General features: G+C 43.6%; 1 protein-coding gene across 1 annotated transcript in view; it reads left to right on the forward strand.

Moving 5' to 3' along the window:
• Nucleotides 1–14,395, forward strand: part of LOC127585866 (ras/Rap GTPase-activating protein SynGAP-like) — a 469,283-nt gene that overhangs the window by 407,608 nt on the left and 47,280 nt on the right. Inside the window, 1 exon segment of the mRNA XM_052043571.1 lies at nucleotides 1,300–1,387. Coding sequence (XP_051899531.1) covers nucleotides 1,300–1,387 — 88 coding nt within the window.

Below are 14,395 nucleotides of genomic sequence, written 5' to 3' on the forward strand. Positions count from 1 at the left end.
AGGGAAACTGGAGGGCGGAATGTGTGGGTTACCTCATACCTTCCTGGATTAAAATCTGTCCTCTGCCCAACTGACTAGCTCATCAGTATTGTCCTGCAACCTAAAGCTTTCTTCCACATTAGACAACCAGTGTACATATCAACCAAAACACCTCAACAAAACTTGAGTTGGGCTAAATCGCAGTGTTCACCTACTTTGGGTGTTCTGAAGTCATAAAGGTGTGATGTAAATGCAAGTTTTCTTTTATTATTGTTCCTTTGTAAGCTTTCACAAGCCACAAGTGAAAAGACATACCTTGACTTTAATACGTGCTATTTGTCTTTTGTGCCAATGATGCAAAAATGAGTTGGATTCCACAGCAACCAGGCATCCAGGGTATTGTAAAACCACTTCTTGAAGGTGTTCCATCATATAAAACAGACATATGTTACTGGATGGTGCCAAACTGCGTAGGAAAACAGGATATTGCAAGGAAAGGCAAGCATTCAACGAGGCCTACGTATACTTAGCAACTCGGCAGCTGAATGGCAGATGGTATTTATCACTCTGAAATGTGAGGAACTGCAAATGGATTCTAAAAATAAGTTTGTGCTGCATACGGTAGAGTTCAAGAAAACAAGCCTTACGTTTGTAGATCAAACACCTTTCACAATACCAGAAATAAAATCCATTGTAGAGAATTTTTGGAATGGGGTCGCCATTGTAACATAAGAATTGCAGGAGCTATTTTCTGCCCAGCAACTCCCGAAAACAGCAATGATACCTAGATCAACCTGGAAAAGCAACTGCACAATGTTGTTTATTTTTCCCTGTTCTGCATTTGTAAGGTAAATTTTTCCCCGGGTGAAATGCAGTATTGATCATTTCTGATCATTTCTCATTAGCTAGAAATTCAACTGTAAGGAAGACCTTTTGGAGATCATTGACCTGAAACATTAACTCTGTTTCTGTCTCTGTAGATGCTGCCTGACTTGCTGTGTTTCCAGCATTCTCTGTTTCTATATCAGAGCCTAAGTCTCTGAACCATCATTGAAGCCACTCATACTTGGCATCCTTCCATAAGTTTTATCTTCAACCTTTCTTTTACATTCTTTCTTAAGCATGAAGTCCGCAATACGTCAGCTGAGACCTCACCAGTATTTTATTTGGATATGCTCATAGTTTGATATGCAGTCTCCTAACTATGCAATGACACTGATCCTGAGCTAATACTGGGATGATCCATTGTACCCCCATCCTACCCCTGCCGTCTCTCCCTCCCATCCCTGACATGCTGTGGCTTTTTGCCTCTATCCACAGGTTAATGGTGGTGGAAGACGAGTTGAGGAAAGATCACGCCAACATGCAGGAGGCCATCGATGCCAAGCAGCGGATAATCGACGTTCAGGTACAGAAAATCATCACCTCAAAGATCAACAAATGACACTGAGGGAGAAGCGCCAGCAATTCATTCTTGTCGGGATAGTATCATCCTGGTTCAAACCTCATCTGAGCAAACTGCTGCTGATTTCCTCCTCTTGCCTCACTCTACTGCAGCCAAATAGGGTTCCTGCCTTTGCTTGCTGACACTGCAAATGTCTCTTAGTGAGAATCCAACCCACACCATGCACTATTTTGTTTCCTTTTTCAGAATTAGTCTTTAATCCACCCCTAAAAATGGCAGGGACAACTGTGCTGGTGTTGCTGTGGGGAAATTGACCAGCAGTTTTGTGTGAAAACATTGCTGTGTTAAGCGGCATGCATGTCTGAGTGGTGAAGAGGGGATGGGACAAAATCAGGAATCGGCCCGGATTTTTAAACTCTCCTCCCTGGTTTCAGAAATACAGCTCGATTTGGGCCATCCCCTTGCAAGTTTGCAAAGATGAGGTTTGATCAGGGACATAGTCTGCTGTGTAGTAAACAGCCAGGGTTTTTCCCTGGTTATGTACAAGTGGGAAAACCAGGAGGCCAATGGTAACCTCATGTATGATTTTTTTTGTTTGTTTTTAATTCTTCTACGTGATCGCCCATCTCAGAGGAAATGAATCGGGTGGGTTGGGAGGATGGGCGATTTGGGTGAGAGCATTAGCTTGGCATGAGGGAACAAAGGGTTTGCACTCTTAAGTGGTCACAAAGCTGCTCACAAGTTGTGCAGCCATTTTTGCCAACATACACTCAGGTTTGTCGCACTGTTTACAACACTAACGACCTCTTTGGAGTCGGCTGAATATCGGTACAGCAGCCATTAACTATTGCAGCAGGTCCCACTTTTAAAGTACCTCCCACTTTACTCTATCCCCCTCAGCCACTTTTGTTTTCTAAATTTGATGCACCCAAGAGTGTCTGGTGCTCAGCAACATCTGGTAGTTCTCTTGAGTGTGATAGCCACTGCCAGATGCTAGTTATGCCATGCAGGATAAAGAAGTACCTGCATGTGCAGAGAATTGAAAAGCGCCAGCGAGTTCAGTGTTGGCTGATTGCCCCCATGAGCTGGTGCCATAAGTGACCGTCAAGACAAGGAGTCACCATGACAGCATCTGGCAATGTCTACTTACACCGAATTGGTTTGAACCATTTATAACGTGGTTGAGAATATAGTTAAAGTAGCTCCTGAGGGGGAGCAGAATTTGGGAGGTCTGGACGACAGCACTCACTGCAATGGAAATGAGAGTTGTTATAAATTTTAGAGTGGGAAGGGTGCATGAATCAGATAGGAAGGTTGCTTGGGAGAGCTGGTGGCGGAGTGGGGAGGAGGGGGATTTCTACACCAGCTCCCATCAAAAATACAACAGACAATTTTAGATCTGTTTAGTGTGAAGGCTGGAACTGCCAGAGAGTACCTTCTGAGGAGATTTGGGAAGCACAAAGTTCTTTTTTGGGAATGATGCTTTAGAGCAATTACCAGATTCTGGTAAGGAGAAGGTGAGAGAGAATAATAGCACAATATTTTGATTGTTTTTTTTAACATAGTCAATTGCAGTTAAATTCTTAGATTTTGCTAAAATCTTTTATCTGCTGAGTGATACAAAGACCCAGTCTCATTAGAGTGCTGCGTTTTACCCCCAGAATGAATCTGTGTGTAATCACTGTATGAATCAGCTCCCATCAGCTGCAGACTGAACTTCCAAGGTACTTCAGTATGTCTGTCAGTGCAATCGGTAACAGTCCTGTTACCTATCACATATCGTGCTGAGTCGTTCATTCAATGCCTGCATTCATTTCAAAAGCAACAGCTTGCAATTATGATCCCTTTAATGTAGGAAGACATCCCAAGGGAGAATCAGGCGAGAGGCAACACCAAACCAATGAGATTAGGGTGAAAGGCTAATAGTTTGATGAAGGAGATGGTTTCAAGGAGAGTATTAGGGAGAAGAGGTGGAAAGGCAGAGAGATCTACGTCAGGAAATCCAAAGTTTGGTATTTGAATGGCTGATGGTAAGTTTAGCAGAAGTGGGAGGAAATAGGCCATGTGTAAAAAGCCAGAGTTGGAAGAACAGAGAGGTCAGATGGCTGCGGATCGGAAGTGATGACAGAGGTAGAAAGGGGAAAGGCCATGGAGGAACTTGAACACAGGGATGAGACTCTTATTTGATTGCATGAAGATCAGGAGGATTCCAGATCTGATCTCTGGTCTGTGCTGAGGTTCATGAACTTAGCTGCAAGCAGCGTTTGGAGTGCTATATTTCGCCTCAGTAAGGCCTAAAGCAAGGGCAGGATCAGGCCCAGTTGTGTTGTCTCCCAACACCTCTTCCATCCCTCATCCCAGCTATTAAATGGTCTTTTGACACCCTTGTCATAATTTTCAGAGGGTGGGGGGGGACATGCAAGTATGGCAGCCATCAGAGAGGGAGGAGTGCCTTGAAACCACACCTCAATATGACAAACCATCAGCAGAATAGGATGAAAGAAAATTGGAGGAAACACATGAGAATTTGTCAGATACCTGGGCCATTAAAAACCATGGCAGGATATCTGCCAAATTCAAAGCAGAGTAAAAGTCTGACAGAACCTGAACCTTCTAAAAATATCTCAAACTTGTCACTGATTGCACTTTCTCACCCTCAACCCACGATTCCATCAAACAAATCACTAAATCACTTTTTCAGTTCATGGCCACTTTTGAGTTCACACCCATCTTTTCCTCACCTCCCCACTATCTCAGCTTGTCAACTGACTCACAACTAACTTAAAAGGACTTACAGGGGTGAAAGTTTAAACCATTACAAGCACATTAACTACCTTGACCTATTGATAAAGGCCAGTTTTCTTGATATTTAGGTAAGTTTGCCCTTTCTTTGGTTCAAAATAACCAATTTTGCATTCTACTAGTATTAAAGTAAGTGGGCAGTGTTGAATCATTTTTACCTCACACAGCCACATAGTTGTTGGTTGCTGTATTTGCTGCTCTTTGGTGTGCAGGGTTAAAAATGGTGTTTTCATGCAGTGATTTTATAGATAATTGATTGGCTATTGATTTTGTTGGTGTTTAGGTAAGTGCAGGTGTTAAGAAGGTGCCCAGTCAACACTGCACATTCACACCATGGTTGGTCCAAAATCATTTGCTGGTGTTTAGGTGAGTGTAGATGTTGAGAATGTATCTAGTTTGTTCAGTGGCTTCATTCAACATTTAGAGCTGTAGTTTACATTGTTTTTGGAGATCTGATCTAACCTTGGACATTTAAAATTTGTTAATAATGTTGCCAGTAAACTCAACACGAAAGTGTGGTTGGAGGATTAATTGCATGCAGATCGGGTCTGATCCCTGGTCTGTGATAAGTTTCATAAATTTAGCTGCAGGCAACATTTGGAGTGCTATATTTAGCCTCAGCAAGGCCTGAGCCAAGACAAGAAAAATAAGTTTTTGTCAGGTTATTTGTGAGTGTGTGGGGGAGATATGCTATCTTTTGTTTGGTGCTCCCATTAAAGTTGAATTTCACCCCTAATCCATATCTCTCCACATTGTGGTGAGGACATCTTTAATGAGGGAACCAGTGTTACCAAGTGGCATTTGAAACAGATGTTGTTCATTTTGTTATTATCAATGCCTGCTTCTGGTGGTTTGAAATTGATTATCAATTGTATTTGTTGTAGAAGTGTGATTTTTTTTATATATATACAGTATATATGCTGCATAGGGTAGGTGTGTGCCTTGTTACATTTCTATAATATCCTGCTTTAGAAACAAGGGCGTAGTGAGTTAATATTATCCCCATGTTGCCTAGAAACTTGGTTATGAATCTTGCCCAAGCAAATGAGCTTGGACTGGTCCCACGCCAGCTACAATTAGGCATTGGTACAAATGGCAAAACTCTTCACATCATATCCAATTACCAGTACCTCTGTTGAATCAGAGAACAGGAAATTAAAACAATCACTGGCACAGCAAGCAAGCTTTTCTGAAGGATTTGCTGGTGACATTGTAGAGGAGCGTTACTCTGTATCCCACCGGATCTCTACCTACCCTAGACTGTATTGAGGGAGCTCTGTATCTAGCTCACTTGGTACATGCCGGGGGAATGTTTCCTGGGACAGTATCGAGGGAATTTTACTCTTTGTCTAACCTATGCTATACCTATTGCAGGTATGTTTGATGGGACAGTGCGGAGGGAGCTTTACTCTGTACTGAACCAGAGTTGTACTCTGGGAGGGTTTGATGGTTCAGTGTAAATAGAGCTTTAGTTACCCAAGGTTCAGGCTTCTTGTGGCAGATTCCATTGGATGTGGAGGGACCCAGCTTGAAGACTCTGCCTGTGTTATTTGGTTAGCAGGTAATTAATGAATATGATGAGAGATGTGTACAAAAGCAACAACCAGTACTGTGTGTGGCATAAGTCATTGGTAGAGCTATCCCCTCTGCACAATGCTGCTGACTTGTGCTGTCCAGCTTTCCAAATTTTTTAAAGGAGCAGTGAAGAAAGATCCCAGGATAAGAGGATTCCTCTTATCCTGGGATGTAACTCACCACAGCTCTACCATTCCTTTAATGCATGTATGCAGTATGATACAAGAGTGTCAGAAGGACACACTGCACCATCATCTTGGGGTAGCAACATGTATAACATTCCCACAGTTACATAAGGGCCCGATGCATTCCTAGTCAATGACTCAAAGCCACACTGACCCTGAAGCCGAAGGATTGTCACAGCAGTGATTGTATTACACCATTGGCTAGAAGCACTTTGGGACATCAAGGTCATGAAAGGAACAGTATGAATTTAAACTTCCTGTCTTCCCCTGTAAACATCCAGGTTAATGAGTTGTAGAAGTGTTACTACTGTTGTGGAGAGGCAATTCTGCAGCAATTTTCTCAACTTCAGACCATACCCCAAAATGCTTCTCAGCTGGCATTTTTTTTAAAGCGTAGTGGTGTAGTAATAAACCAATAGTTTCAGCCCCATTGGCAGTTATCCCCCACCAAAATCTCCTCCCACTGCTTGAGAGTGGCACCCTGGTGCAGCTAGAAGAGCTGCCGCCTCAGAGCTCCAATGGCCCGCGTTCAATCCTGACCTCTTGCGCTGTCTTTGTGGAGTTTGCACGTTCTCCCCGAAACCAAATGGGTTTCCTCTGAGTGCTCCGGTTTCCTCGCACATCCCAAGGATATGTAGGATGGTGGGTTAACTGGCCATTGTAAACTACCCCGCATGTGTAGGTAAGTGGTAAAATCTGGAGGGAAGGTTGATGGAAATGTGGGGGAATAAAAAAGGATTGGTGTAAATGGATGCTTAATAGTCAGTGCAGACTCGGTGGGTCAAAAGGCCTGTTTCTGTGCTGTATAACTATGTCTCCTTATCAATGCATCCATGTAGTCCTTTTCTCTCATGTATTTGACAAGATTCCCCTAAATACAACAGTCTATTTCAATATGGAATAAAAGCAAAACCCTTGCTTCTGAGGGAGATGCAATGCCATGGCACTGCATCCTGACCAGATCACAGGATGGTCTACACACCAAATCTATTCACTGATCTGAAATTTACCATCAACTCAGTTGGATTCTGCATCTTCCAGTCCTGGATGCTCCTCTTTTACTTAATTCTAGATTACTGTAACTTAATGGTTTTTTCATTGTCTCTCCAAATCATCCCTGACACTTTTTCAATGCAGATTGATCCATCTTAATCCCTGGTTGTCATCCCAGTACACAGGCAACATCGGATTTAGAATCATACTCAGAAACAACACAATGATGCCATCGGTTGGTAGACAGGAGTACTACAGGGACTGGTGGCTGACTAAAGATGAGGCTCATGATAAACCTATTTGTGATAAATGCTGATCATTTATCTAAGATGTTACCTCAATCTGATATCCAAGTGTAGATCGCTCTTTGTGTGAATTGTTTCCCCAAGTGTATGTTCACACGAGAATTCTAATCCTGGTGGCAGGGATTCTCAGTTTTGCATGTAGATTAAACCTGTATAGAGAATCAGTAGTGTAAACCAACTAAGAATGAAGGGGTACATGACTGCTTTCTCTGAGCTTTTGTTAGCACAAGTCCACACGCTAGATAAAATCTGAATTTACATTCGCACTATGACTGCAGTGTTGCTCTGAAGTGAAATTAACTTGTATTGTTGAGACTGTTATAATGCAAATCATCCATAGATATTTCCGTGTGGTCACCTTCCAAATAATTTCCCTCACAGCTGAAAAATCTCCAGCATTCTCTCTTAGAAGTCCCAAGACTGATAATGTGCCCAGAACAGGGTTGAGGTATCGAAGTTGTTACTCAACCAGCAATCCCGAAATTGCAAATTCATATCCCACCAAGGTAGTCCTTTAAAAAAAAGGAATAAAAATCTGGTTTCAGTAAAAATGGCCATAAGGTTCAATGTAAAAATTCCAAATGGTCCACTTTTGAGGAAGAAACCAGCAGTTCTTTCCTGGTCTGACCTTAAATATCCAGTTGACTGCCCCAGTTGTATCGGACTTCCAGGGAATGGAAAATGAATGCAAGGCTGAAATCCGGAAAGTGAATTCTAAAACAGGGCAGTCTGACTATACCCTGTAGTGCTAAAGCTTGGCATCCTGAAATCTGTGCTGGAACCTGTTTCTGCTACTCACCACTTCCTCAGTAGTTCACTGGTCATTTGCACTGACTCACATTACTCATCAAGGTTGATGTGATGGAGTGGGAGCAGTTCCAAAATAAAAGCCACTACAGAGGTCATCTTGTCTTTCATTGCTGAAGGAATTTGCATTTTCTAAGGTCAACTTCATGACCTAAACTGATATTTTGGAGTATGATAGCTTGAGTAACCTCCAGAGGCTCATCCCAGCAAGATCCCAGAATGACCAGGTGATATTTCAGTCCACAACCAGGTAATATCTCAGTGATGGTTGGCACACAAACTTTGTCCAGGGCACTGAGAAGAACCTTCTGGTTACATCATGGGATTTTTAAAAACACACCCAACTGCAAGAATAAATGGAGCCTTGTTTCAATGTCAGCACCACCAACAGTGCAACATACCCTCAGAACTGCATTCAAGTGCCTGTCTAACTTCTGTCCTCCAGTCTTTGGAATGGGAATTGAATCCATAATCTTCCAACTCAAGAACTGAAAGGGTAGACATTGGCATGAAGTGAACCATCAATCCCCCTACCTTATTTTCTCGTCTGGACCATGATAAATGCTGACGAGGATTCTCTGCAGTCTGCCCAAAGTTACCAAAATGCTGCAGCTTTTCAGGAAAAAAAAATCACTTTATCTTAGCACTGGAAAGCATGAATTCTAACCCCAACTACATGGTTTCTGTGGTCTGCTTCTAACTCTGCTTGTCCCTGGGAAGATCTCTTCTAGTCCAGTTTGCAGAAAAGCATCAATGGAGATTGTGGAAGTGTATAACCCATTCACAGATGAATACACAGGTCCACTGTACATTGTGATGAGTCTTCTCAAGTGAGAGTTTGACTCCTGAAGTAGAGGTCATTTTCTCCTGCAGCTCATTGCACTTCTGAGACCAAACCTCTTTCAGATTATTTCAGTTTGCTTGCACTGCCATGATATTTCAGACCGATATTCTAACACATTTACTGAATATGGACTAGTCACGTTTAGGTTTTTTTTGAAGAAAACTAGCTGGGTCTTTGTGGATCAGGGGAAGGCTGGTTAGTGGGCACACTGGATGCAATAACTCCTTTATAGCCTGGAAGGGATATGTGTTAGTCTATTATACATTTTCCAAGGATACATTTTTGACTTTCAATCTTTGGAGAAGGTGGGTGAAGGGAGCGGGTGGCCATTTTGTTGGCCAGGCGCTGCAACGAGTGAGGGGAATTTTATTCCCGATCCAGCCCGTTCTTGCCCCCAGTAATCTGAGCACTGATTTTGTAATTATTTATTTAGGCATTAAGTGCTCATCACTTTCTCTAGGCACCCAGCAAATGAAGCTCAATTCCAATCGGTTCCTTCAATCTTCCTGACTGAAATTACCATAATTCCTCAATATATGAAGGGGACACTCTCCTAGAAAATGCTCCTTTCAGCAAAATTTTGTAAATTGAAAAGGTTGCATGAAATAGATTGCACATGGCGAGTGATGATCTTTTGTGATGGCAAAAAATAGCTTTGTAAATTGAAGACACATATCCCATAGAGTTTGTGGTGTTTAAACGATCGTTCACAAATTGAGTATTCATAAATCAAGAACTCATTATCTGTAGAGTGAAGTATTTTGAACTTTGTCAGGGTTATCACAGTCAAAATGCATGACTGAGGGTCAAAGCAGTTGTGATGGTGGTTTGCATTCTTCAATCCCAATTTCTCTTAGAATCATTGTGGGTCAATTTGCTTGATGCACTTTCTGTATCCCGATCAGCACACTTGGCTTGGCACAACTCAAATGTTCCACGGGATTTTAACCAATGCACTATTGGTGAAAGCAGCAGTGCAAGACCTCACTCCTAAGGTGGAAAAAATCTTTCACCTGCTGCAGAGACCATGCTCTCGCTCCAGAGGCAGGCTCATCCACAACTTGAGAGGTTGGCCACCATCTGTATGCACTCCTGTGTGTACTTTCACAGTATAGCAATACAGAAGGTGTTGTTCAGGAGCAGGAATTCATCTTAGATACTGACCCCAATTGGACATACTCACCTCTCATTGATCCTCTCCCCATCCTTATCATAAAGCCGAGAACTAAAACAGATGGGGCATATACGTAGCATTTTTTTTTACAATATTATCCATTCTGCATTATGCACTACCTATTCACCTGTATCCATGTGCAAACTAAAACTGCTATGTTGCTGGGAGATTTACTTTTGGTAAAATGAGGTGCTGATAACTCAAACCACAGGCAAAGGTGAGGGAGGTGGTGACAAGGAATCAGTAACAATTCAACCATTAGTTATGCATTCTGTCCCTTGGAAAATTGTTTAGAATACAGCTATATTCTTTGTCCATGTGGAAAATGACACACTGCACCTAATTTTTACCCTACCCAGCCTCCTACAGGGCAAGGAGAAAGGGGGTACGATCACCAGTTTCGCATCTCACTCAGCTGGACTCAAGACCCCCACCAATTGTCACCAAAAGAGAAAAAAGTGCTGGAAGCGCTCTGCAGGTCAGGCAGCATCTGTGGAAAGAGAAACAGAGTTAATGTTTCAGGTCAAAGAGGGAAAAACTCAGTAGGATAGGCAGCAATTGTAGAGAGAAAAAACGGTTAATGTTTCTTGGTTAGAGGTGAGAAAGAGGTAAGAACAAGCTAGTTTTAAGTAACAGAGAAGGTTGAGGAGGAATGGATAGGACAAAGGAATATCTTTCACAAGGTGAAGCCAGAGTGGGCAAGCACATTTGGTTGACAAGCTTCCCCCGATTTGGGAGGACAACGGGCTTCATCTGGCCATATGGATGGAGTTTGCTTGCAAGCAGACTAACCTGCGGGCACCACCATAAATGGTGGATTGGTCGTCATCCGTTCACCGCACAACCTTCTGGATGGAAGCCCGTCCAAGAGCATGAGGCGGACTGAGAACTCCCGCCCATTTGAACCTATCAGCGCTGCGCCTGCGGTTGACGTCATCGGTTACCATGCGGCGGGGGCAATCTCTGATTGGGTGATTCGGCTATTCCATAGTGCGCCCGCGTGAAGGTGGGGGGAAGTGGGTCGGCGGCCGTCGATGGCAGAGCGGTGCACTGCAGCATGTAGGGCAGCGCTTCCACCAACGCCCTGCGGCCACGGAGAAGTCCTTGGGAATTAAAAATAATAGTGGGAGAAAGTGGGTGGGGAGTGTTCTGAGATACGGAGAGAAAGAGGCGCGGGAGAGAAGTTTCTGGAAAATTATGCGGCGCGTGGAAGGTGAGGAACGTGCTGGAAACACTCGTAGTTGGGGTGCTGACGTCGTGGTGATAACGTCAGATTTATGATTGCCCGCAGATGCTGCTCGACTCGCCGGGTATTTCTAGCACATTTGGCTTGGGAACTGCTCCAAGCTGCAAGGCCCGACCACAGTTTGGAAAAGTTGTGCCATTGCCGTAAATGCAGCAGATGGGCCGATTTTTAACCTAATATGCAATCTGGCGGGATCAACACCCCGCTTCCCCCACCCCCACCCCCCCCCCCCCCCCCCCGGAGTTTTGCTCTGCTCTGCAGTAGTAGATTGGGGTCTAAATCCTACACCATGGGTTGCCAGCCCTGCCTTTTTGCTCTGCATCACAGTGGCAGGTGAGTTATAAATCCCATACTGTGGGATGCCAGCTCTGTTTTTTTTGCTCTGCATTGCAGTAGCAAGTAGGTTGTAAATCCCATAGTGGGATCCCAGTCCAGCTGTATAAGTTAAAACCTTCCAGGGAGGGTCAAGCAGCTGGCATTGTGTCTGTCATAATGACCAGAGTTCTGCAGTGGTTTTGCAACCTGTACTGTAAGGACAATGTTAAAGCAGTACAAGTACTTTGGTGATATGGTATCTAATAACTAACATTGGTGCTTTTATTTATTGCTGTAGCTATATATTTACAGGTGTGTTTGTGTGTGTGTGTGTGTGTGTGTGTGTGTGTGTGTGTGTGTGTGTGCGTGCGCGTGCGCGCGCGCCTCTTACGCAATATCCCTTCTTGTGGTATGGAAATTGTGCCAATCTGAACAGTTGCTGATCTTATTGGAACTACATGTGTAAATTTCTTTTTCTCTTCCTTCTTTCCTGTTTTCTCCTTTTCATTCTTTCACACCCTCCTCCCCTCACCCCAACTTTTCTCTAATCTGCCTCCCTCACGCATTTCAAAATCCCCCCCTCTGGAAGTCAATGGAGCATTCCTTCAAAAAAAGCCAAAATGGTTTCCCGGCCCCGTCCGTTGCCCAGCCACCTCGCTCTCACCGTGCCAAGTACTTCGCTTCGAACCGAATCGAGGCAAAGCTTCGTGGAGACCCCCGCCACATGCGCCGCCACGGCCGCCACTTCGAGTTCAGTGTGGAAGGGGGAGGGGGTCAGCAACTGGTCTGACGTCACAATGTCTTTGGCTTACGTTGGCACAGGACTTATGAGGGTGGTGCTATCACTTCCATTCTGGTAGATAACCTGTGCCGTGAAAAGAACTCTCAAATTGGCTTGATGGGTTAGGGAGGGAAGAGGAATGGGTGGAGGGAATGGGAGGGCAAACAGGGTGAACAATTAAATTTTTATAAATATATATATTTATATATAAATTGAATTCAAAATCCACCCCCACCCCCTCCCCATAGAACCTGGTAAGTGGGGTAATACAGTGGACTGGTGGTTTAAATTACACAGTGCATTGCTAGCCGGGTGAGGGAAAGAATGCTCCGTTTACAAACAGAAGGGGGCAGGGGAGATGGTCGCACCGTGAGGGCCTTGTTGACCGACTCGGAGGCGACTAGCGAACCTTGGCTGGAACGGTGTCTTACGCCGCCTTTACCTCCGACAATTGAGGGCAGCGAAACATAAGGTACGAGAAAGAGGGAGAAAATCCTTTAAGCTGCAGTATCCCTGGCTTTCAGAAGATCTGAAGGTCGTGGAAATGTGTGAAAAGTTCCAATTTCCATTGAGTTGCTGTGTACAGGCTGACGGGGGTACTCTACACGCTTTCTTGGTTTTCTTGTCGAAGGTGGAATAACTGGTACTCTGTACAAAATGAAACACAGGCCATTATTCACGGTGGTCCAGTCTCAAATTGGCAGTGACCATTTGTGTGTACTGGGGAATAAAAGGGCAGAAATTGGATCTTGTTGCACATCTCCAGCAGGCCAGCTATTTCAGAGCTGTCAGAAATCAAATCTACACAACATCTTCGTGTGTGAATGTTCTCATGGACCTCTTGCAATTTTGCCTTTTCCCCACCATTAAAACAAGAAATGGAGAAGGTTTACTTATTAATAAGCATTGTAGCTCAAAACGCCTCTTCTTGAAGAAGGGGTAAAAACTTTTTATTTTGCAGAGTCCTATTTGAGGTTGGGGCTCAGTGGGGTGGGTGAGGAGAAAGTTAGGGAAGTCTTTCCCGAAGAGTTCGTAATACTGAGGTCGCCATCTTACTTGGTGCAGCCACTACACCGAGATCATCTGTGGCCCCTGGACTGATTGTCCATCAGAGAGTCTTAAGCTAAGACAAGAAAGGTTTGTCTGCACAAAAATTTCTTTTCAAATTTGTCTGAAAAGTCATTGTGAGATTGTGTGGCTTTTTTTTGTGTTTGCCTCTGTGCGTGTGTGAGTTTCTGTGCTTGTGTCCATTTGTCTCAACCAGTATTTCCCAGATAACCTGCATCTTGCCATTTTAAAAAATTCATAGACATCCCATGTTGTGTCGCTAGCTTTCAGTTTAATATGCAGAAGGTTAAATGTCTCTAAAAATTGATCTTGGTATAAAGGTTTGCCAATGTGTGCCACTCAGAGTCACAGCTTGCACAGACCAATTCCCTTAGTCCAAACTAATGTGAGCCTCATGTGACCTACTTTGGATGGCTGTAATGAAATTTATTACCTCTGGGGATCCCAGAGGCCCACATCTCTGGGTCATTGTTGCCTAACAATGCAACTTCCAAATCAGACACATCACTAAGTATTGTTGTATCATCCCAAGAAGCAACAAAGGAATAATTTAGGAGAGGCAGGGTTAAGCTTATGAATGGATTTCCAGATCCAACTTGCAGATCCAACCAGAAATATTGGATTCAGAAATCTTTTAAAAAAACTAGGTTTTACGGCACTTCTTTTGCCTCTTTCAGTTGTGAATGATCCTTAAGAAAAGAAATGAAAAACCTTTTCACCTAGGCCAGATGAATTCTCGAATGGTCCCTAATGAAGAACATTTATATTGTACTCTTGTTTTTTGTACTCACCCTAAAAGAAAATAATATCAGTTTATCACCTGGTCTGACCAAGTACATGGCGACCCTTCAGCAGCAGGTCCCATGGAGTTTTGGGGGGAGGGAAGGCAGATTAAACATTGGAGGCAGTGTGAAGT

This window comes from Pristis pectinata, chromosome 34 (genome assembly GCF_009764475.1).
Source record: "Pristis pectinata isolate sPriPec2 chromosome 34, sPriPec2.1.pri, whole genome shotgun sequence".
NCBI lineage: Eukaryota > Metazoa > Chordata > Chondrichthyes > Rhinopristiformes > Pristidae > Pristis > Pristis pectinata.